At 37.5% G+C, this 23,113-nt stretch overlaps 1 protein-coding gene across 1 annotated transcript in view; it reads left to right on the top strand.

Annotated features, from left to right (window-relative positions):
• LOC134365074 (leucine-rich repeat-containing protein 37A3-like) overlaps positions 1–23,113 on the top strand; it is a 43,380-nt gene that overhangs the window by 9,964 nt on the left and 10,303 nt on the right. Inside the window, exons 4-6 of the mRNA XM_063081265.1 lie at positions 5,092–5,163; positions 7,847–7,918; positions 8,581–8,661. Coding sequence (XP_062937335.1) covers positions 5,092–5,163; positions 7,847–7,918; positions 8,581–8,661 — 225 coding nt within the window. The remainder of the gene's footprint in view (positions 1–5,091; positions 5,164–7,846; positions 7,919–8,580; positions 8,662–23,113) is intronic.

Genomic DNA, 23,113 nt, shown 5'->3' with positions numbered 1-23,113 from the left:
TTCTCTTGAGTTTTCTGTCCTTTGTTCATATTTCTGTTGAATTGTTTTATCATTTTCTTATTGATTTGTAGAAGGAATCGGTTAGGACACAAATGATTTTGGAACAGATACATTCAAAGTAAATTGGCATTTTTCACAAGTTTGTGTGTCATAACATTAGTTCGCCTTGTGTAGAAAAGTCATAAATGATTTCTGAATTAAAAATAAAACGCATAACAGTTATAGTTATTTAAGAAAAGGGGGATTAAGGCCACCTTAAAATAGACTCCTCCTATAGTCTGAGAAATGCGAGAACCAGGCAGTTGTATTCTTTTAATTTATGAATTTCTTAACTACTATATATAGTTTATCTTTACCACGATAGTATCTGATTTGTAGATTTTATTTCCCAAACTTGTAAGAAAAATGAAAGTTCCCTGGCACAAGAAATAAATAACACTAATTTCTTGTGGGGGCTGTAGAAAGAGGAAGGCTGAGGTATAGGGGTGGGAGAAAAACCTTTGATTATTTCCTATATACCTTTTGAATTTTGAGCCATGTAAATATATATTACATACTTTTAAAAAATATTAAATTTAAAAATTAATTATTAAAACATGAATTTCGAAGTTTGTACCTTATAAGTCAGTTTGAGATTTTTTGCCTTGTGAGACAAAGGTTCTTAGCTTGTGATCTATGGATTCCTAAGGCAGAGTTTCTGAAAACTATTTTTTGTTGGCATGTATCTCTTTGGTGATTTGCAGAAGCCTGTATTCTTGGGATAATGTTTTTAAATGCATAAGATAAAACATCTAGGGAAACAAAGAAGCTGATATTGAAATACAGTTTTCAAAATATTTAAAAAAAAGATTAATGACAGAATAATGTCTCAATGCATTAAATAACAAGACATAGTGGTATGACTAATAACTATTATATTTTCAAGGTACTGATGAGAGTTAATGATATTTTGTGATATGTCAACCAATGTGTGACATGAAAATATCTGTCATTTCTATCGGGGAACAAATTAAGTGTAATGCTGATCTCCTGTGGTTTGTTGCATACATTCATGATGGAAGAAAATGTTCATTTCAGTAGAGGTTTGTGAAAAGAGAGATGTAATTTTATTTCTCATCCAAGTTTGGCCTCCTGAATTCAACTCATTCCTCTCACAGACCTCTGCCCTAAAGGGATGATACACAAATGGAAATTGCCTAAACTTCTTTGCATGTATTCAAGAATGTACAGTTTTTTGAGGGGGAGATTCTCCAATGATTTTGTCTCATAAAACACTAAGAGCCAAAAAATGTAGGGGAGAAGAAAGAAATTTCTTTTCCTGCAAAGCTGTACTTAGCCTCATGAGTGATAATACATGGATGCTTTGTTTTAAATAAAAGTAGCATATCTGAGAATTGATGTGCCAGAAACTGTTCTAGGTGCCAGGCATACAGGCCCAGGAAGGAACAAACAGACCAAACGTCCAGCTCTCAAAGGGCTATAAATATGTAATATGCAAATAACTTATAAATATAGTAGTTACAATCTCAAGTCCTGGTAAGTGATTTTGAGAGAGAGGAAGCAGGGGAAGGAGAGTAAGTCAATTTCAGGACGGCCTGCTGCTTGCATTGTATGTATAACTAAGGCCAGAAAAGCCCCCTGAGCCCTCTCAATGTCCTAGAAGTTACAGAAGCAGAAGGAAGAATAATTGTCATTATATAAAACCAAGAATGAATATTATGAAGTTTACAAGATTGCCTTGGTGAGAATTTAAACATGGATGTTTCTTAAATTTTAGTTAAGGTGGCCTTGTTTTGATATTTCCGTGGTTTGGGAAAATTTTAGATTTGGGTTTAACTGATTCCCTATAGTATTAATTTTTTTGCTTCAATCAAAATGAATATTTGGCATTCAGCAGATTAATGTATTTCATTCTAGTTGCTTATTTGATGTTGCTTTTTTGGAGTAATTTTTTGGTGACTGACTCATTTCTCAGTCTAAATTTTTCTTCTCGGTTGAATTTATTACTATTATTATTTAAGATTTTTACTATCCTGTCATCCAAACAACTTTGGATCCAAACAGAGAGAAGACCCACAAATTTAAAATACTTTTTAGTCACTCTTAGTCCTAGCATGATATTCAACTCTTCAACCAAACAGTCTGACATGGGCACAAGCCAGTCACAAAAGACATGGACCATAAACAGCTGCGGGTCACCCCCATCTTTCTCTGTCCTTACTGAATCCTTGTCACTGTTTATATTTTTTAAAGTTATAAAATGTATATACAAGTTTCACTTTTGTCTTGACTTTTATTAATCATCATTTCCTATGTCTTTTTTGTACAACATTCATGGCATATCCATACGGTTTTTGTTAAGTCATATAGGAAGATAGGGTTTTGTCCAACTTTTTATAGTTATGAAGAGGGTTACTATAAACATTGTCAGGTATGTTGATTCATTTTTTCTTTTTGGATCATTTCCATTAAAATAAGAAACCATTAGCTAACCGAGGTGAGAAGACAAATCAATCCCAACATCACCTGGTGTCCCCATCACACATTCTGACCATCACTGCTGTTCCTTCTAAAGTGGTGAATTTCAAATTGAGGTCGGGGTCTTTGATGTATTCTCAGGGCCCCAAGAGTGCAACACCCTCTCTCCCAGCACGTTCCCAGTCTTGACTGCAAGACTAAGGGAAGCAAAAGCCGTAACAGTTGTTGGGTAGGCCCAGGTGTCAGGCTCGTCTGAGGATCATTCCTATCCTCTCCATTCTGCATTTTGGAGAAATCATTGGCTGTATCTCTCTGTTTTCTCATTTATTCCTCAATTGTTCTTTCTGCTATTCATATACTGAGTTTTTTATTAATGATGAATTTTTTTCATTTGTATAATCTTTAGTTGATTCTTTTTCATGGATGCACTATCAGCTTACAGCTGTCTGAGGATATTAATTCTGCTCTTCTAAAGTCCTCTGTGCTTTCTCTGTTAACTCTGATTCATTGGCTTTAAGCTCTTAAGTTGGTTTGGGTTTGTTTTCTGTCCTTAATAGAGTTAGCTTTCTCACATTGTTTGGTCATTCCTGAGTACCACTCATCTTTGTAGTTGGAATTCTGCTGCTTACAGCTCTCGGGGAGAGGTGAAATGAGATGCTGGGGCTTGTGTTCCAGATGGAGTCTCCTGAGAATAAGGAAGGGGAGGGGTGGGATGTGGCTCGTAAGGGAGTGCACCTCTTCCAGGGTCCGGGACCCTGTGCTTTTCTAACACCAGTTGCTCCTGCCTGGAGAAAGACACCCTTTGCTGCCTTGTCTGAGGAGGAAGGATATGGGCTGATGTGCCTCAGGCTGCTCCTAGTGCAGTGCCCCAACCAGTAACTCTGTAGATAGTTCCAAGGCTTCTCTGGTAGGGGAGCATTTGTAGAGCTGCTTCCATGTTTGAGCTAAGCTTGTGGGTTTTTCAATTATATCTGTTCTGTCATTTTTAGGGATTTGGTAGAGGTTGGAAAGGTAGAGACTTGACATGTTCTCCATCTGCCAACTCAAAATAGCACAATGCCTTAGGAAAATAATTTTGTACCCTTACAGCCTAGAGAAGCTCAGGTACATGTGTTAGCAGGATACATGTACAAGAATGTTCAAACAGCATTGTTTGCAATAACTAAAAAAGAGAAAAATCTCAGTATCCATCAACAGTAGAATGAATAAATAAATTGTGGTATAATCACACAATGGAATACTGTAAAGCAGCATCAGTCATTAGTAACACAATGCAAGACATACATAACCTTAACTTTTCAGGTAGCCATTTAAAAAATAAAAGTAAAAAGAAACAGGTGAAATAAATGTTACTATGCTTTTTAAACCCATACAATCAAAATATTATTTCAATGTGTAATCACTACATACTCTCCTACTGAGATATTCTATTTTTATACTGTCTTCAAAACATACAACAAATTATTATTTCTACTTGTAATTAGTATAAAATTATTAATTAGGGAGTTTGCACTCTTTTTCCATACTAACTCTTTGGAATCTCAATTCGGTTGCTAAATTTTCATTAGAAATACTTAGTCTGTGTTGAGATTTCATAAAATTTGCAGTTGAAAAAGTAGCATCATATAGCCAAGTTGTTGCAAATGTATTAAACATTTTCTAATACCTGCATCAGGTATCAGTTTTTAAATTTAAAAATAATTAAAATTAATGAAACTAAAGGTTCAGTTCCTCAGTCACACCAGCCACTCTCAAGTACAAAGCACACATAGCTAGTGGCTACCTTATTGGACATGCAGCACAGGCACTGAAATGAGCCAGTCTCAGCTACATGCAGCATCTTGAATTTACAAACAGAATGTTGAGTGAAAGAAGCAAGATAGAATATAACACACATAATATTATTCCATTTATATACAGTTCAAGGAGAGGCAAAACTAAATTGTGCTGTCTATGGCTGATATATAATAGGTAGAACTACATTTGAAAAGCAAGGAAATTATTCTAAAAGTCAGGATAGTGGTTACCTTTACAGGTCAGAGAGAGGGTTGTGATTGGAAAGGAGCATTCTGGAGGCTTCATGGGCACTAGCAGTGTTTTTTCTTGACAGGATGGTGTTAACATGACTATTTTCTTTATCATTATTAAACCGAACAGTTATATGCATTTTATAGCTCTCAAAAAATAATAATGGGGAGGCAGGGAGTCAAATGGCATCACTTGCAGCCCCGACATAGTTCCATGTGGAGGTTCCATAATAAGGTTTGGGAAAAGAGAGGAGAAAACGGCAGTTCTGCCAAGCTTGGTACCACCCAGAGTTGGGTTCTAACAAGGCCTAGTGATCTAGAGGGCAGGCATTAAATACACAATTTGGTGGGAAGTGTAGGTAGGTGTCGGGGTGGGAGGGTGGAGACAGATGGACTCAAAAAGGAGAAGGAAAAAAGGTTTGAATAAAAACAGAACAGACATCAACATCTTGAAATTAAGTAAGAATTGGGGTATTTAGTTGGAACCATTGCCCTAGTTTCCTCCACATACAGGAGTTAGTCCTCTGTAGCAAATAGTTGTGGTTAGTTTGCATTTTGACTCAGAAATAACTTTTTCATTTTCCAGAATTCTCAGTGAAAATCATTTGACTGAATTACATAAGGATTCATTTGAAGGCCTGCTCTCCCTCCAGCATTTGTAAGTTAATTAATCATATTTATTTATGAGTTTTTAGTTATGTAATCTATAAATGAATGAGAGGTTCAAATTAGATAATCTCTGAAATTTCTTTCAGCCATAAAATTCTGCAATTCTGTAAGTCTGTGTAGGGTCTGAGCCCATCTCTAGCATTAACTATCTCCTGTGTATTTTCAATTTGTTAAGTTATATAGATGGGATATAGATAGAAAAAACTTCACTTAAAGAACAAAAGTGGTAATAAGATCTGAGCAATTATTGACATGCGTGGGAACGTTGTTTTATAAGTGTTCATATGCCATCTGCTTGTATAGTCTGTGGTCCAAGGATCAAATTTGATCCACAGTCTGTTCTTGTACAGCCCATAAATTGAGAATGGTTGTTACATTTTCAACAGACTGTAATAGGTAATAGAAAAAGAAAAGAAACATAGAAGTATATGTAACAGACACTGTATGTGGCCCGCAAAGCCTAAAATATTTACAATCTTCCCTTTTAAAAAGGTCCAAAATAGGTGGTTTAGTAGAATGAGAGGAATTAAAGTTAACCACAGATTGTTGCCTAAAGGAGAAGAAAATATAGACCACCTATGTTAATTTGAATGCCATTAACCCAGAATTTTATGATAATTTAATCTATATTAACATTTAAATATTAATTAAACAGATGAATTATGCAAGTAATATTTAGAATGGTTAAGGAACCAAGAGAACGACTGGTATTAACAATTTCAATGCAGGAATTGTTATACTCATATTAAAAATAGATGTTTCAAAATGATGATTAAATGGTACAGCTAGAAATGTTTGTATAGTATTTCTGTCTGTTTTGAGATACCATGTTGTTTGCTGTGAAAGCTTGAATTTTATCTTTTCTCCATGGATCCAGAGGTGTGTATGTCATTAATACTTACTAAGCTAATTAATGATGCTGTTTAGCAGATAGATTCTTCATTCAAATGTAGAAGGCTTAAGGGAAGGTGGGTATAAAGAGCCTCATGTGACATTAAAAATAGTCCTTTGAACTATCAAACCTTCTATGCCTTACGAGGATGACCACTTTCATATTGGTCTTCTTGGGCACCTCTGCCATCTGGCCTCCCAAACCGCACACACACATTCTGGAGAAAAACAAATGAGAAAACTACTCAGTGGAGTAGGCCCTTCATTACTTCTACTACGACATACTTTGTTAAGCTCGTAATCCCATGTTGGCATGTGTATTCTCATTCATTAGAAAATATGCCAGTCAATAAATAAAAGCTCAAAAAGAATAATATGCCAATCACTGTGCCCACTATTGGAGACACAAAGATGAGAAAGACAGGGTCACTACCTTCTAGAAAATCATGACCTGTCAGGGTAAAGAAACGCATAAGCTCAAACCACAATACAACAAGCACTAAGTGGGTGACAGTGCTGCAGAGCAGCAGAAGAGGCCGTGAAGCAGCACAACTACATTTCTTTTTAAAATAGTCATTGTCCTTCCTCTACTCATTCCCCAGCTATTTATTTGGGTATCATCAGACAAACATCTTGGAGAGAATATTCTATGCTTGCAAAGGGAAAGTGGCAGAAAGGGAAAACACAGGAAAGTATTTGAGGAATGCCATGAGTACCTGTAGGGTACAAGGAGGGAGAATAGAAGATTGAAGCCAGATCTTCTAGGGCTTTGAACGGTAGGCAAGGGAGCCACCCCGGGGGCCCCTGTTGTCACAGCCATGCTCTGAGACAAACTTGAGCATGCATCAGAATCACTTGGCCTGGTTAGAACAGGTTCTGGATTCCACCCCCACAGTTGCTGAGTCTGTTGGTCTAGAGGAGGGCCTAGAATTTGCATCTTCAGTAAGTTCCCAGGTGATGCTGGTGTTTGAGAACCAGTTCTGGACAGTTCATCTGGTGACTGTGCAGGATGGATTAGAAAGGGAGAGACTACAGCCAGAGATACAAGTCAGACAACAGTTATACCCATCCAGGTGAAAAGTGAGGGACAAGCTGGAATCAACAGAAGTAAGAGACTCATCGTGGTCAAGAATGGGTGTTTTCAAATAAAAACCAAGTTCCATGTTGATTTTTGTTGTCTCACCATTTAATTTTTAAAACTCCTTTCATTTAATATTAAGGCAATATAAAACCAAAAATAAATTTCTACTAATATGATGGAAAGTGGAATTCTGAATAGAGGATTAACTTCCTTTCAAGTGACATTTTGTTTCTTCTTCTTTTTCTGTGGCTGGCCAGTAGACATCTTTTATTTCTTCTAGCTATTGAACTGGCTTAGAAAAACAGAACTAAAACAGGAAGGCATGTGAATGTGAGAATATTCCTTTTAATATTAGAAATTATATATTCATACAGATAAAAACTTTGAGCTGATAATCTAGAATTTGATGACACTATAAAAGGTCATCTAGTCAATTCTCCTGGGCTCAGGAAAGATTATCTCCAAAATCTGTCAAAATCTATAATTGCATATTCTATTTATGAGGATCATGATGGTGAGACTATTGGGAGAGGTACAGGCAAGGTGAGGGGCTCTTGAAAGTTCAACTACAAGTCCAAAGGTTTAAAGTCTAGACAAAAATTCCATATTCAATATTATCACTCTAAACTCTACTATTTTTTCCTACTAATTATGTACCTCATAGCCGATCAAGGCAATATTTTCCTTTTCCTTTTTCTAGAGATCTATCCTGTAATAAAATACAGGCCATTGAAAGACGCACATTTGAAGCGCTGCCTTTTTTGAAGTCTCTGTAAGTTACAGATACAACTTTATTAAATTTGGAATTTTTATAAAAATTGTAAACCTCTTTGCTGTTCATTTTGAAATATGATTAAAATTTTACTAGTAGTAAGTTACTAACATTATACAACAAACCCTTTTCATCTCTAGCAAGGATTAGTGTGAACATTATTACATGATCAGAGTGAATTGTGATAGAGCAATGGCTGTCAGCCAGTGTGATTTTGCACCCAGGTGACATTTGGCAATGTCTGGAGACATTTTGGGTTGTCACAGCTGTGGGTGTGCTGCTTGCATATAGTGGGCAGAGACCAGGAATGCTGCTGAACAACCTACAATGTACAGGACAAACCCCCACAACAAAGAACTATCCAGCTCAAAATGTCAAAATGTCAAATAGCACTGAAGTTGTGAAACCCTGTTCTAGAGAAATGAAGATCACTTAACACAAGTATCTACTGAGAATTGCACTGTTTTGTATCTAATACACCACACGTGTAAATATGAGAGTATAAATCATAAGCCAGTAGCTTCCACAGTGGTATTTCTTTGGTGTATGGAGAAAGTATTGAAATTATGTTTCATTGTGTATAAATTTAGAATTACTTTTCGAACATCTTTTTTCTTCTTGTCATTTGGCTTCTCTCTCTCTCTCTCTTTTTTTTTTTGTAGAAATCTTCGTTGCAACTTAGTCAGCGAAGTGAGCTTCGGAACATTTCAGGCATGGCACGGCTTTCAGTTTTTAAATGAGTTGTAAGTGAAACAGAAGATACAAATGTAAAAAACTACTTATGTATAAAAACACCATACAGTTCTCTGTTAGCTGGGTATAAGCCACTATGAACGCTGAAAAGTATGTCTTAAGATCCATTCATTTTATTCCAATAGGGAAACTAAGGTACAAAGAGGCCAAGAAGCTTGTGTAACATATATGACATGCTCTGCCTTCCTTCGTACTGATCTTTGACATGGGCAATAAAAGGCACCAAGCAAGTATGTGGGCCAGTTAGCTTACTTGAGAGAGCATAGCACTAATAACACCAAGGTCATGGGTTTGAATCCCAGTAGGGGCCAGCTGCCAAAAAAAAAAAAAGAAAGAAAGAAAGAAAGAAAGAACTTAGTATAGTTATAGGAGGCCATATGATGCTGCCCTGATAAATGAATGGTTTTTGAAACTACGCTGAATTTAACTTAGATTTCTGCTCATGAACAGAGTTCCTAACTGCTTGTACTAGTCCATTTTTGTTGCTTACAACAAAATACTTGGAACTGGGTAATTTATAAAGAAAATGAAATTTATTGCTTACAGTTTCTGAGGCTGGGAAGCCCAAAGTCCTTCTGGCGATGGTGACAGTGATTCAGGGATCTCACATTGCAAGATGGTGAAAGCCGAGAGCAAAGAGAGCAAGAGAAAGCTAGACTCTCTTCTTTTAAAGCCCTCAGAACACCCCCCTGACCACCATGTGTAATCCATCCACTACTGCATGGTCCTACAATCCAATCACCTCTTCAAGGCTCCACCTTTCAATTACCATAATAAGATTTCCCACACTGTTAACAGTCACAGTGGGGCTAAGTTTCTAATACATCAAACTTGGGGGACACAATTCAAGCTTCAGTGAGTTTTGGGGGAACATAATTCAATCCACTACACTGCTTAAGCATGTTTAACATGTAGCTGCGGAGAACAAAGCTTAACACAAAATCCTCCAGGGAGCAAAAGGTGTGCAGATGCTTTCTCAGTACCAGTTTCTTATAAATCGTGAAGTAGAAAGAATTCCAGGAAACCTCTCCTGGAGTACTCCTCTCCCCAATCACCCAGAACATTAGTTTTCAAAATTATGTACCTCTGAAGTTATGAATTATCTGTGTGCAATGCAAAGCTTTGAGGTGTGGGAAAAGATGGTGTTTATGTTAAGCTACTGTGTGAAAACTATCTGTAAAGAAAAGACATTGATCTAGCCAAGTTTCATATACTTCTTTCTGGACTGCCCTGTAACAAAAAGTGTTGAAGGATTTACTCCCTTTCAGGGCAAGATGTCTGTGTTTGCTCTGCGACACAGGCCAATCCTAGTGGGCATGTTCAATGGCCTGCAGGGGATTTTTGACTCAAGGTGAGGATTTACTTTTTTTTTTTTTGATGGTTTGTATGGGGATCTGAACCCTTGACCTTGGTGTTATCAACACCGCACTCTAAACAACTGAGCTAACTGGCCAGTTGAAGGTTCTCCTCTAAACCTGACTTTGGAAAGGACAGTCCACCTGTCTTGTGGTTCAGAAACCCAGTTTTACACAGTTCATCCTGGGTTAGAGGGAGGGTTCAGGATGTGTCTGCAGCTGGATGACCAGTTCCTGCACGTGCCCATCTGTGGTGGCCTCTTCTGTCCCCTCATCAATTTGCTGATGTCTGACTTGGGGAAAGAACACTGAGCATCTGCTTTGCTTTCCCCTGTGCATCAGAGAGGTGGCTCGGGTCCCTCCACCAAGAGGTTTTGGTAGCGTCAAGACAAATGTCTTAAACCACCTTTACTAAGCATTTTATATCACTGAAAGTCCCTCATAAGAATCCAAGTTTCATGTTGGTTATGTAGGCAATACGAGGGAAAAAATCACAAATAATAAAGCTTAATGAATTAATTCAAAAACATTCACTGGTTGCCATGCCCACTGTGTGCTAGGTACTGTTCTAAGTGCAGGGGGTTCAAATTGGAATAGGACAGGGACTTTATCCACAAGAGACTTTCACACTGGAAGGAGGAAGATGGATATTGGTGGGAAAACATATGAGGGCCATGCCAGGATCTGTGCCGCAGGGTAACAAGATAGGGAGATGACAACATGGGAATGTGTGGTGGGTTAGGAAGGACTTATAACAGTGGAGGCACCAACTTGTTTATCTTGAGTTTCTATTTTCATCTTAAATAGCAGAAACAGGCATTTGCTTCATGGTGATGAAAAAGTAAGAGCAACCTCATGTTGGAAACTAATACTCATATCATGTTATCTGAATAGAGCTGTACCCCTCAAACTGATTCACTGTTACTTTCAAAGATTGGCACAAGGTCACAATACACCAAGTATACATTGAGGGCTGGGCTCCTTTGTTTTGGGTCAAGTCTTTCTAATAGACAAAGCTAATTTCCTTGAGGAAACGCTTGCCATAATTAGATATAAGCATCTCTTTCCAAAGGCAGCTTGCCAAGGGAGGATGCCAGTAATTTTATGGCTGATACGACACAGTTCTGGGATGTTTACAAGTGGAAACAATTGTTTTTCCCTGAATTACAAAAGTTCATAAAAATGAAAATCCAAACGATACCCCCATTGAATTATTATCCCACTACTGAGAATATCAATGAGATAGATATGGCCCCACTACGAAAGCAAATTGAGCTGTGGTCACAGAGACACTCTATTGCTTCTTACGCCATCCCCCACCCCCAGTCCGCTAGCATTGGTTTCCTTTAGATAGTTGCAGACACACAGAAGTTTGCACACTTCAGGGTGTGCTCATCACCTTTTGGTATGTACTGGAATCCTGGCAGCTTCTTCTCAGATTCAGAGAGGCATAAACATTAAAATGAAGATAACAATGTGGGCCTGTCCTTTGGAGTAATTTAGGGTGGCTGCTTAATTTGTGATGGTTCAAAAGTTTTGAGATCATCACACCCAGTAACTATTTTACATTTTTTCTCCCACTGCATGTTATTCTTCCCACCTGTATAACAAGGTATCTTTTCTTCTCTTGGAAGCTTAGTAATTCTTCCTCTGCCCTGTAACATTTCTTTAATACCTACATTTATGAGGTGCTTATTATGTCCCAGGCACTATATTAGTACTTATGCAAGTGAGAGAACATGCAAGTCAGTTCTTAGAATAGCGTTTGGCACGTGGTAAATGCTCGGTACATGTTCTCTCCTGTATCTTATTTTCATTTTTCCAGCAGCTCTTGTGATGTAGACATTATTATCCTCATTTTGAAGATGAGGAAGTTAAGACTCAGAAATGTTGGATAACTTGCCCTAGGTTCACACCATTAAGAAGTGACAGAACCACTTACAAGTCACGAAGCTCTTTGTTCCCTTGTAATAGGAGCTGAATGATGACAATTTAGCTTTTTATGCATTTTATCTTGAAGGTGGCTTCTGACTTCAATAGGACCTTTAGAGCAGAGAACTCCTTTTCCACTGAGAATTCCCCACTTCTGGAGCTCCTGGCCAGGCCACCTCTGGATATCCCCAGGGTTTCTGCTTACTGGCAAGTACAGATATGACATCATTACTGCTGAGCACCTGCCCTGTGCCCAGTCCCATGCTAGGTGCTTTACACATGTTCTTCCGTTTAATCCTCAAACTGCCCTGTGAGGTAAATGATACTAAGTCACTTACCCAGAAAGTGACAGAGCCAAGATTCAAACCCAGGTCTGCCTGATCCAGGGCCCTGGCTGCTTCCATGTTCCTCACTGCCAGGGAGGCTTCTGCGAGGTTATTCGTCCTTTCTTCCTCACTGTCAGGGAGTCTGTGTCAAGGCTATTGTGAGAACTTTGATTAAAATACAGGCTCACCATTTCAGATCCTTTAGACTTTGCCCCTGAGAAAGGGTTTATGTGACGCAGTCAGAGGTCTTGTGTTGAGGAGCTTCCTGTGGGCAGTCACGTTCTCATGGCTCATGGGTGTGTGTCGATGAACAAAGGAGAGGGGTTACTCCATCCCCACGGACTTCACACTTATCAGAATATCACTGCTTATTTCTTCGACTGCCTTCCTCCAAGCAACCAGTTTTCCCTGCCTGCCTTGAGATTCTAGCACAGATAGTTTTGGAGTTTGTCCTGTTTTAAATTTATTTTCACTGCCTGCTTTGGACAGTTTTTCTGCTAAAGCTGTTAGGATTTCAGTACATTCAGGATAGTGATGACATGCATCAGTCCTCGATTGTTCTCTGCCTCCTCAGTTACTAGAAAGGAAATGTAGCCCGTCTGACTGGACCCGTATAGAAGAATTTGGAGAGAAAAAACCCAACAGGTTTAGAAATGTCCCCTTATTTTAAGAATCTTGTTCCATTGTTCTACAGCAAAAGGCTTATGCAAAAATATTTGAGTTTTCCTCTTAAACTTTGAGTCTGAGATAGTCTTTGAGGCTAACAAAAAGTTTGTCACATTTCACTCCCATAAAGGTGTGACTAAGGCCATGGACTAGGTGTCAGTGGACCTTAGTTTATCTATAAAATGCAAGAATTGAACCAGCAATGGAAATAATCTCTACTACAGTGCCCTCTGAATCTAAAACGCTCATATCATCTGATTCACAGAAAAAGAGTTGTTGTAGAGTCCCCAGATTTCAGCTTTTGAGTCACTTCATACTCATTCTCTCCACTGCCTAGGCACAACCTCGGTGAAGAAAAGCATGCTCTAAAACAGGAGGAAGAAATAGGATAATACAGACAGGCCCCGTATGTTGATTTCACTAGGGACAAATGCAAGGACCCTATTGCTGACTTAAGAGGAAACACTGAGCTGATAGATGCAAGGCCATGAATGAGCTAAGACAGAGTGAAGGGTTGGAGAACTGAGATAATTTCGGAGGAAGGATAACAAACTTGGTTAAATTGTTTTTTCTACATATTGCTTTACAGTCATTTTTAATGGCTGGGGAAAGCGGGCAGGAGGAGATGCACTTGCACAGAGCTCACCAGTGACTTACAGGTGTTAATGTCCCCCTCCACCCCAAAAAGGAAAAAAGCAGAGAACCCTTAAAGCCCTAGTTGGAGGAACCATCCTTAACCAGTCACATGACACAATCTTTCTCTTTGTAACATTATCTTATTGAATATTAACTAGTGTTTTGAGTCAAGTTAATGGTACTAAAAAAAAAAAAAGGAAGAATATACTAGAAATGGAAGAATAGGGGAGGTCACAAGGGACCAGCTGCATGGCTCCCAGCCTTACCACTGACTCATTTTGGCCTTGGTGAAGGAAGAGTCTGAATCTTTACTTCTCTTTTTTCCATCTACCAACATATATGTTCTCCTGGCACCTGGTGCTTTATGTATTACAACATGGTTCTTTTTTAAATTGAGATATCCACATACCATAAAATGCAACACTATAAAGTGTACAATTCAGTGCATTCACAAGGTTGTACAACAATCACCATTATTTAATTCCAGAACATTTTCAGAACCCTGAAAAGAAAAAGCCATCGCTTCCCATTTCTCTCACCCAGGCAACTACAAATCTACTTTCTGTCCCTGTAGATTGGCCTATTCTGGACATTTCATATAAACAAAACATACGGCATGTGGCTGTTTGGGTCTGGCTCTTCTCACATAGCATGTTGTTTTTAAGGTTCATCTGTGTTGTAGCAGGTATCAGTATTTCATTCCTTTCTAAGGTTGAATAATATTCCATTATATGGATATAACATATCAGTTCGTGCATTCGCTTATTGGACATTCGGATTGTTTCTACTTTCTGACTATTATAAATAATGCTTCTATGACCTTCATGTACAAGTTTTTCTATGGAATTAAAAAAACATTCCATATATTTTTAATTCTTGGGTGCATACCTGGTAGAATTGCTGGGTCATATGGTGACTTATATTTAGCTTTTTTTTTTTTTTTTTTTTTTGTGGTTGACTGGCACAAAGTTAACTTTTCTGAGGAAATGACAAACTTTTCCACAGTGGCTGCACCATTTGACCTTCCCACCTGCACTGTATGAGAGCTCTAATGTCTCCATGTTTTTGTCAACACTTGTTATTCTCTGCCTTTTCTATTACAGCCATCCTAGTGAGTGTAAAGTAGTAGTGTCTCATGATGGTTTTCATTTGCATTTCCCTAATGACTTAAGACATGCAGCATCTTTTCAGGTGCATATTGGTCATTTGTATATCTTCTTTGAAGAAATGAGTATTCAAACCCTGTCCCCCTTTTTAAATTGAGCTGTCTTTTTATTGACTTGTAAGAGTTCTTTATATATTCCAGATATTCTGGGTACTAGAACTTTATCAGATATATTATTTGCAAATATTTTTCCCATTCTGTGAGTTGTTTATTCCCTTTCTTGACAGTGTCTTTTGAAGCACAAAAGTTTGTCATTTTAATGACATTTGTCTATTTTTCCTTTGGTTTGTTCGTACTTTTGGTGTCATATCTAATAAACTGTTGCCTAATCCAAGGTCACGAGTATTTATTCCTATATTTTTTCTTACGAGTTTTACAGTTTTATCTCTTAAATTGAGGTCTTTAAGGGCCGACCCCGTGGCTCACTCAGGAGAGTGCAGCGCTGGGAGTGCAGCCGCTGTGGGTTCGGATCCTACATAGGGATGGCCGGTGCGCTCACTGGCTGAGCGCAGTGCGGGCAACACCAAGCCAAGGGTTACAATCCCCTTACTGGTCACAAAAAAAAAAGAAAAGAAAAATTAGGTCTTTAATACATTTTGCATTACTTTTCATATAAGGTGTGAGGTTTAAGGGTCTGTCAAGAAGGAATCTCAGATCCTTCTGCCCCTTCCTGTGCTGGCCATAAGTCAGGTAGTTGAAAGAAGACCCTGGCAGCTTTATGCAAGGTAGACATACTTTATTCTTCAGATATGAGCTTCGCAGACATGCTTTAACCTAGATATGAGCTCAAGCTCTACTCCACTGACCCTCCATGCTCTGCAGTTCATTCCATGCCATGCCATCCAGCAGTTCAGAGCAGGTACCTTTATACTCTTAGTACACAACAGCAGCCACAAGCCAAGAATTACATAATTACAACAATCATGCTCAATCAGTAAATGGGCACACATGTGCAGTTACACTACTTTTATAACTTGTTTCTAGTGAATATGCTGAATCTTGCCCATTTGTAACAGAAGCAAGGCGAGAGATCCTGACTAAACTTTTCTACTTTCCTTACAGGGTCCAACTTTATTATTTTCCATTTGGATGTCCAGATGTTACAGCACCATATTGTGTTGGCATCCTTGTTAAAAATCAATTGACCACAAATGTGGTGGTTTATTTCTGGACTGTGAACTTTATTCCACTGATTTATGTGTCTGTCCTTATTCTAGTACCACACGGTGATGCTGTCGATTTATTTTTTTTTTATTTTTTTTTTCGTGACCGGCGCTCAGCCAGGGTGTGCACCGGTCATTCTTATATAGGATCCGAACCCGCGGCAGGAGCGTCGCCGCGCTGCGAGCGCAGCACGCTACCGAGTGCGCCACGGGCTCAGCCCGATGCTGTCAACTTAAATGGGGTGTTGAAGTTGGGAAGTTTAAGTCCTCCCACTTTGTTCTTTTTCAAGATTGTTTTGGCTGTTCTGGGTCCCTTCAATAGCCCCATGAATTTTAGAACTAGTTTATCAATTTCTGGTAAGAAGCCACCTGGAATTTTGATAGGAATTATGCTGAAACCATAGATCAATTTGTAAAATTATGCCATCTTAACAGTATAGTCTTCTGATCCATGAACACAGAATGTCTTTCTGTTTATTTAGATCTTCTTTAATTTCTTTCAACTATCTTTGTAGTTTTCAGTGTACAAGTATCACACCTCTTTGGTTAAATTTATTCCTAAGTGTTTTATTCTTTTCAATGCTATTATACATGGAATTGCTTTCTTCATGTCATTTTCAGAGTATTCGTTGCTAGTGTGTAGAAGTAAAGCTAATTTTTGCATATTGATCTTGTGTCGTGCAACTTTGCTGAACTCATTTATTAGAGCTAATAGCTTTTTTCTGTCTATGGATTCTTTATAGTTTTTACATGTAATAGCATGTCATCTGCAAATAAAGATAGTTTTACTTCTTTTTACTACTTTCCAATATGGATGCTTTTTTGTTTTGTTTGCCAAATTGCCCTGGCTAGACCTTCAATATGATGTTGAGTAGAAGTGGTAAGAATGGACATTCTTGCCTTGTTCTTAATCTTAGGAGGAAAACTCTCACTTTTAAACTATTAAATGTTAGCCATGGATTTTTCATAGAGGTTTGTGAAGCTCAGTTAGGTTGAGGATGTTCCCTTCTATTCCTGCTTGACGTTTTCATAATGCAAAGGTGTTCCAATTTTTTAAATGCTTTTCCTGTATCTATTGTAATCATCATGTGTTTTTTTCTTTTATTCTATTCATATGCAGTATTATATCGATTGATTCTTATATGTTGAATTAACCTCGAATTCCTGGGATAAATCCCACTTGGTCATGGTGTATAGTCCTTTGATATACTCTGTTGAATTTGGTTTGCAAGTATTTGCTGAGGATTTTTGCATTTATATTCATAAGAGACATTGATCTGTAAATTTCTTTTCTTGTGATGTCTTTGATTTTAGTATCACAGTAATCCAGCCTTAGGAAATGTTCTCTCCTTTTCTGTATTATAGAAGACTTCATGAAGGTTTGATGTTAATTCTTTAAACATTTGGTAGATTCAGCAATGAAGCTGTCTGGTCCTGAGCTTTTCTTTGTGAGAAGTTTTTGGACCACTAAATCTCTTTACTTGATATAGGTCTATTTTAGATGTTCTGTTTCTTCTAAGTTTAGTTTCAGTAGCTTGTTTCTTTCTAGGAATGTGTCCGTTTCATCCAGATTATCTAATTTACTGGCATGCAGTTGTTCATAACTTTCCGTTATAATCCTGTTATGTCTGTAAGGTTGGTAGTAGTGTGCCCTCTTTCATTTTTTATTTTAACAATTTGAGTCTTCTCTCTTTTCTTGATCAGTCTAGCTAAAGGTCTGTCGGTTTTGTTGATCTTTTCAAAGAACCAGCTTTTAGTTATGTTGATTTGCTATATTTTCTGTTCTGTATTTCATTTATTTATGCTCTAATGTTTATTATTTTCTTCCTTCTTCTTTTGGGTGGAGTTTGATGTTTTTCCCCTAGTTTCTTCAGGTGTACGTTTAGGTTACTGACTTGAGATTTTTTAATATTTGCTTTTATATCTATAAATGTATCTCTGAGCACCGATCTACGTGCATCCTGGAAGTGTTGGTATGTTATGTATTTATTTATTTGTTTGGTTGGTTGGTTGGTCTATTTTTTTTTTAAAGATGACTGGTAAGGGGATCTTAACTCTTGACTTAGTGTTGTCAGCACCATGCTCTCCCAAGTGAGCAAACTGGCCATCCCTATATGGGATCCGAACCCATGGCCTTGGTGTTACCAGTACTACACTCTCCTGAGTGAGCCACGGGCCGGCCCATGGTTGATTTTTTTTTTTAAAGAAAGTTCCCATACCCTCTCTACACACACATACAGTTTTTCCGACTATTGATATGTTATATTAGTGTGGCACATTTGTTACAATTATTATTATTATTATTATTTTTAAAGATGACCGGTAAGGGGATCTTAACCCTTGACTTGGTGTTGTCAGCACCACACTCTCCAAAGTGAGCAAGCCAGCCATCCCTATATAGGAACCTGAACCCATGGCCTTGGTGTTATCAGCACCACACCCGCCCAAGTGAGCCACGGGCTGGCCCCCATTTGTTCCAATTATGAACCAATATTGATATATTATTATTTACTTCATTTTACATTAGGTTTGTGTTGTACAGTTCTTTGGATTTTGCCAAATGCATGATGTCATGTATTCATGATTGCAGTCATACAGAATAGTTTTGCTGCCCAAAAAATCCTCTATGCTCCACCTATTTATCCGTCCCATCCTCCTACCCTCAAACACTGGCAACCAGTGATCTTTTCTCCATTACGCACCTTCATTTTTATTCATTTCAAAGTATTTTCTAATTTCCCTTGTGATTTTTTTCTTTGAACCATTGATTATTTAGGACTGTGTTTAATTTCCATGTATTTGTGAATTTCCCAAATTTATTTCTGTTAGTGTTTTCTAATTTCCACTGTGGTTGGAAAACATACTTTGTATGATTTGAGTCATTTTCAATTTATTGAGACTTGTCTTAGGATCTAACATATGGTCTCTCCTGGAGAATGTTCTATGTGCGCTCATGAGAAGAACATGTCTTTTACTTATTTTTTGTTGCATTTTTTGGGAAGTGTTCTGTAGATATGTTAGGTCTGATTGGTTTATAGTTGTTCAACTCATCTATTTTTTTGCTGATCTTCTGTCTAGTTGTTCTATCCATTATTGAAAGTGGAATATTCCAGTCGCCAGCTACTATTGTTGAATTGTCTATTTCTCCAATTATGTCAGTTTTTGTTTCATGTATTTTGGGGCTCTGTTGTTAGATGCAAATATATTTATAATTGTTTTATCTTCTTAATGGATTGAGCCTTTTATCATTACAAATGTCCATCTTTGTCTCTAGTGACAATTTTTGTGTTAAGCCTATCTTGTCTGTTATTCCTGTAGCCATCCCAGCTCTCTTTTGGTTACTGTTTGCATCATATATCTTTTTCCATTTCTCTTTTACTTTAAACTTATTTGTGTCTTTGAATCTAAAGTGAAGTTCTTATAGACAGTGTGTAGTTGGATCATGTTTTTAAAATACATTCTGTCACCTGCCTTTTAGTTGGAGAGTTTAATCTATTTAATTTAATGTAGTTAGTGATAAAGTAGAATTTATATCTGCTACTTTGCTATTTGCTTTCACTGTCTTATGTCTTTTTTCATTTCTCACTACCTCCATTACTGCCTTCTTTTGTGTTAGGTAGATATTTCAAATGTACCATTTCAATTGCCTTATATCTTTTGCTATATATATTTGAGTTATTTTCTTAGCAGTTGTCCTGGGCACTACCGTTTACATCTTACTGTAATTCTAATTCATATTATTACTAACTAAGTTTTAATAATAGACATAAAATTTGCTCCTCTATAGCTCTACTCTCACCATCTCCTTTCTACTGTTATTGTCCCACATTACATCTTTATACATTTTGTGTCCATCAACATAGATTTATAATTATTGCTTTATGCAATTGATCTTTTAAATCAGATAGGAGATAAAAGATGTTAAAAAATACATTATACTGTCTTTTATACTTACCTACATAGTTAGGTGCTTTTTATTTCTTCATGTGGATTCAAGTTACAACCTTCTGTCCTTCAGTTCAGTCTGAAGGACCCCTTTTAGCATTTCTTACAGGGAATGTCTTCTAGAAACTACAAGCTCTTAGTTTTGTGTATATAGCATAGTTTTGCCAAATAATAGAATTCTTGGTTGACAGTTTTTTTTTCTTTCAGCACTTCGAATATGCCATCTCACTGCCTTCTAGCCTCCTTTGTTGCTGATGAGAAATCAGCTATTAATCTTACTGAGGATTCCTTGTGTGTGATAAGTTGCTTTTCTTTTGCTACTTTCAATATGGTCTGTCTTCGGCTTCTGACAGTTTGATTATGATGTATCTAGGTGTGGATCTCTTTGAGTTTACCCTACTTGGAGTTCCTTCAGCTTCTTGAATGTGTAAATTAATGTTTTCCATCAGGTTTGGGAAGTTTGGGTCATTTTTTCTTCAAATATTCTTTCTGCTCCTTTGTCTCTCCCTTCTCCTTCTGAGACTCCCATGATGTGTATGTTAGTAAACTTGATGGTGTCTCACAAATGGGTCTCTGAGACTCCATTCATTTTTTATTCTTCTTTCTTTCTTTTTTCTCAGACTCAATAATCTCCATTGACTTTCAAGTTCCTGATTCTTTTTTCTTCCTGCTCATATCTGCTATTGGACTCTCTAGTAAATTTTTCATCTCAGTTGCAATACTTTCCAACCCCAGAATTTCTATTTTTATCCTTTTTATAATTTCTATCTATCGATTGTTGTTCTATAATGAGACATTGTCCTCACACTTCCCTTTAGTGATTTAGTCTATACAACTAAATGATTTTCTTTATCTCTTGAACATATTTTAAATAGCTGAATTAAATCTTCATCTAGTAAGTCTAACACCCGGGCTTCCAAAGAAACAGTTTCTACTGATTGCTTTTTTTCCCCCTGTGTGTGGGCCATACTTTGCTTCCTTGCATTTCTCATGAATTTTTGTTGAAAACTGGATATTTTAAATAATATAATGTAGCAATTCTGGAAATCAGATCCCCACCCCCAGGGTTTGGTGTTATTATTGCTGCTTGTTTTAGTAGTTGCTGTTTATTTAGTGACTTTTCTGAACTAATTTTGTAAAGTCTGTGTTCTTTGTCTTGTGTGGCCACTGAAGTCTTTACTTGGTTATCTCAGTGGTCAGCTAATGATTGAACAGAGGTTTCATTAAATGCCTAGAACCAATAAGTCTCTGAGTTTTTGCCAAGGGGCTATGTGTGCATAGTAGGGCATGCCTTCAGCACTCAGCCAGCAGTTTACAGCTCTGCCTTAACTCTCACTTCCTGCTGTGCAGAACCTCAAGATCAGCCAAGGTTGAGAGTTTAGGGCCTTCTCAGGTCTTTTCTGACAATGCTCACAGCCCTACACATGTATGGACTTCCACATTCCAAGAATATATCTCATGATGTTCCAGTTTCCCAAGGACATGTTGGAGTATTTCAAAGTCCCTAAGGACATCTTATTCCTCAGCTTTTCCTATTAAGCTTTCAATTAGGCCATTTTTCATTATTCATTGCCTCATGTAGCTGTCATTTTAGAACAATTGCCTGTAATTGTTTTCTAAAAACATCCTCTGGTGAGAAACATTTAGCACTGGGTAGCTCTCAGTCAGATTGAATAAGCAAACTTTTCAAGTGAGACCGTCTAGGGAACCCCCAGACAGGTCAGATAATGACAATTTAACGGGAATGAGATTTTGAAGGAGCACCAGCTCCAATCTGTTCCCTCTGGCAGTAGGGATATGGGCAATTTTCAGGTTACCACTGATCTGGATAGTGAGGGATGGTCTAGGGCAAGTTAAAATGATTCAAATCTCACTGTTGTTACAAAAATTCAGCTATTTTTCTGGAATATTTATATGCTTCTTGGCTGCTACAAGCCTTGGTTAAATTTCCAGAGTTCTGAAAAAGTTGATTCTGACCATTTATACCATTTTTTGTTGTTTCTGCCTTTATGGAGGGATGAAGTTTCCGATGTCCTTACTCCACCATTTTCACCGACGTCACCTACAGCATGGTTTGAAATCTCTTGTCTCAATGACGATGGATTAATTAAATATTCAATCATGGGAAACGATTAGGGGAAAGGAGTAAACAGAGAAACTGTAATTCTCACAGTGGCTTTCCCAGATAAGTACATGAAGTTTCAAAAGTTTTCCTATATTTAGTCTTCTCAAACTTAAGGTTAAGGGCTGGTCCGTGGCTCACTTGGGAGAGTGCGGTGCAGATAACACCAAGGCCACAGGTTTGGATCCTATATACAGATGGCCGGTTGGCTCAATGGCTGAGTGTGGTGGTGACAACACCAAGCCAAGGGTTGAAATCCCCTTACTGGTCATCTTTAAAAAAAAAAATTAAGGTTAACGTTACAGCTGTTTTAAACCCCTTTTCTTTATACAGGTTAAACACAGGCTTTAGAGTCCGAACTGAGTTGAAATTCCAGCTTTGATTCTTATCAGCTTGGCCGGCTAGGACATGTCATATAACCTCTTTGTGACTCAGTCACCTCATTCATAAAATGGGGTAATAATAATATCTACCATATAAAGTTATTCTGAGGATTAAATGTGAAATGCTGATCATAGATGCCTGGCAGCTGAATAGATATTAGCTGTAATAATTATTATTTTTATAATGTTCTGCAAAAGTACACTAATGATTCTTGAATAGAGTTAACCTAAAGGTAGATTTTCTTTTCTTTTTCCCTATTTCTTTTCATTTTTTGTTTTTCTTTGGTTTTTTTGCCATAAAATATTGAAAAGAAAATGTATTCCAGCATTTTGGAATACAAATTTGGGACAAAAAACAAATTTATTCATTTTATTGATTTATTAAAAAATGTTATTTATTTAGTCAACAAATATTTATTAAATACCTAGTAAATTTCAGGCACTCTTCCAGGCACAGGGATGACAATGACAGTAAGATGTGTCCCCTGCCCTCAAGCAGCTGACATTCCAGGAGACTGACAAGTATACATGTGGTTACATGCAATGTAACAAAGGCTGTGATGTGATACAAGAACACAAGGGCTGGTGTGTGTGACGGGAGTATGGTTTTGACCAGTTCCTTCCCTTAGATGTGAACCTTTTCCTTTGGCTCCAAAGCCAAGGAATTGGTCCCATTTTTTTCTCCTGGCTTTTCTCAGCAACACCACACTTTCCAAATTTTCCTTGTGGCTTTTATGTATTCTTTTGTT

Source organism: Cynocephalus volans, chromosome 16 (genome assembly GCF_027409185.1).
Source record: "Cynocephalus volans isolate mCynVol1 chromosome 16, mCynVol1.pri, whole genome shotgun sequence".
Lineage (NCBI taxonomy): Eukaryota > Metazoa > Chordata > Mammalia > Dermoptera > Cynocephalidae > Cynocephalus > Cynocephalus volans.
This window is presented reverse-complemented; position numbering and strand designations above follow the sequence as displayed.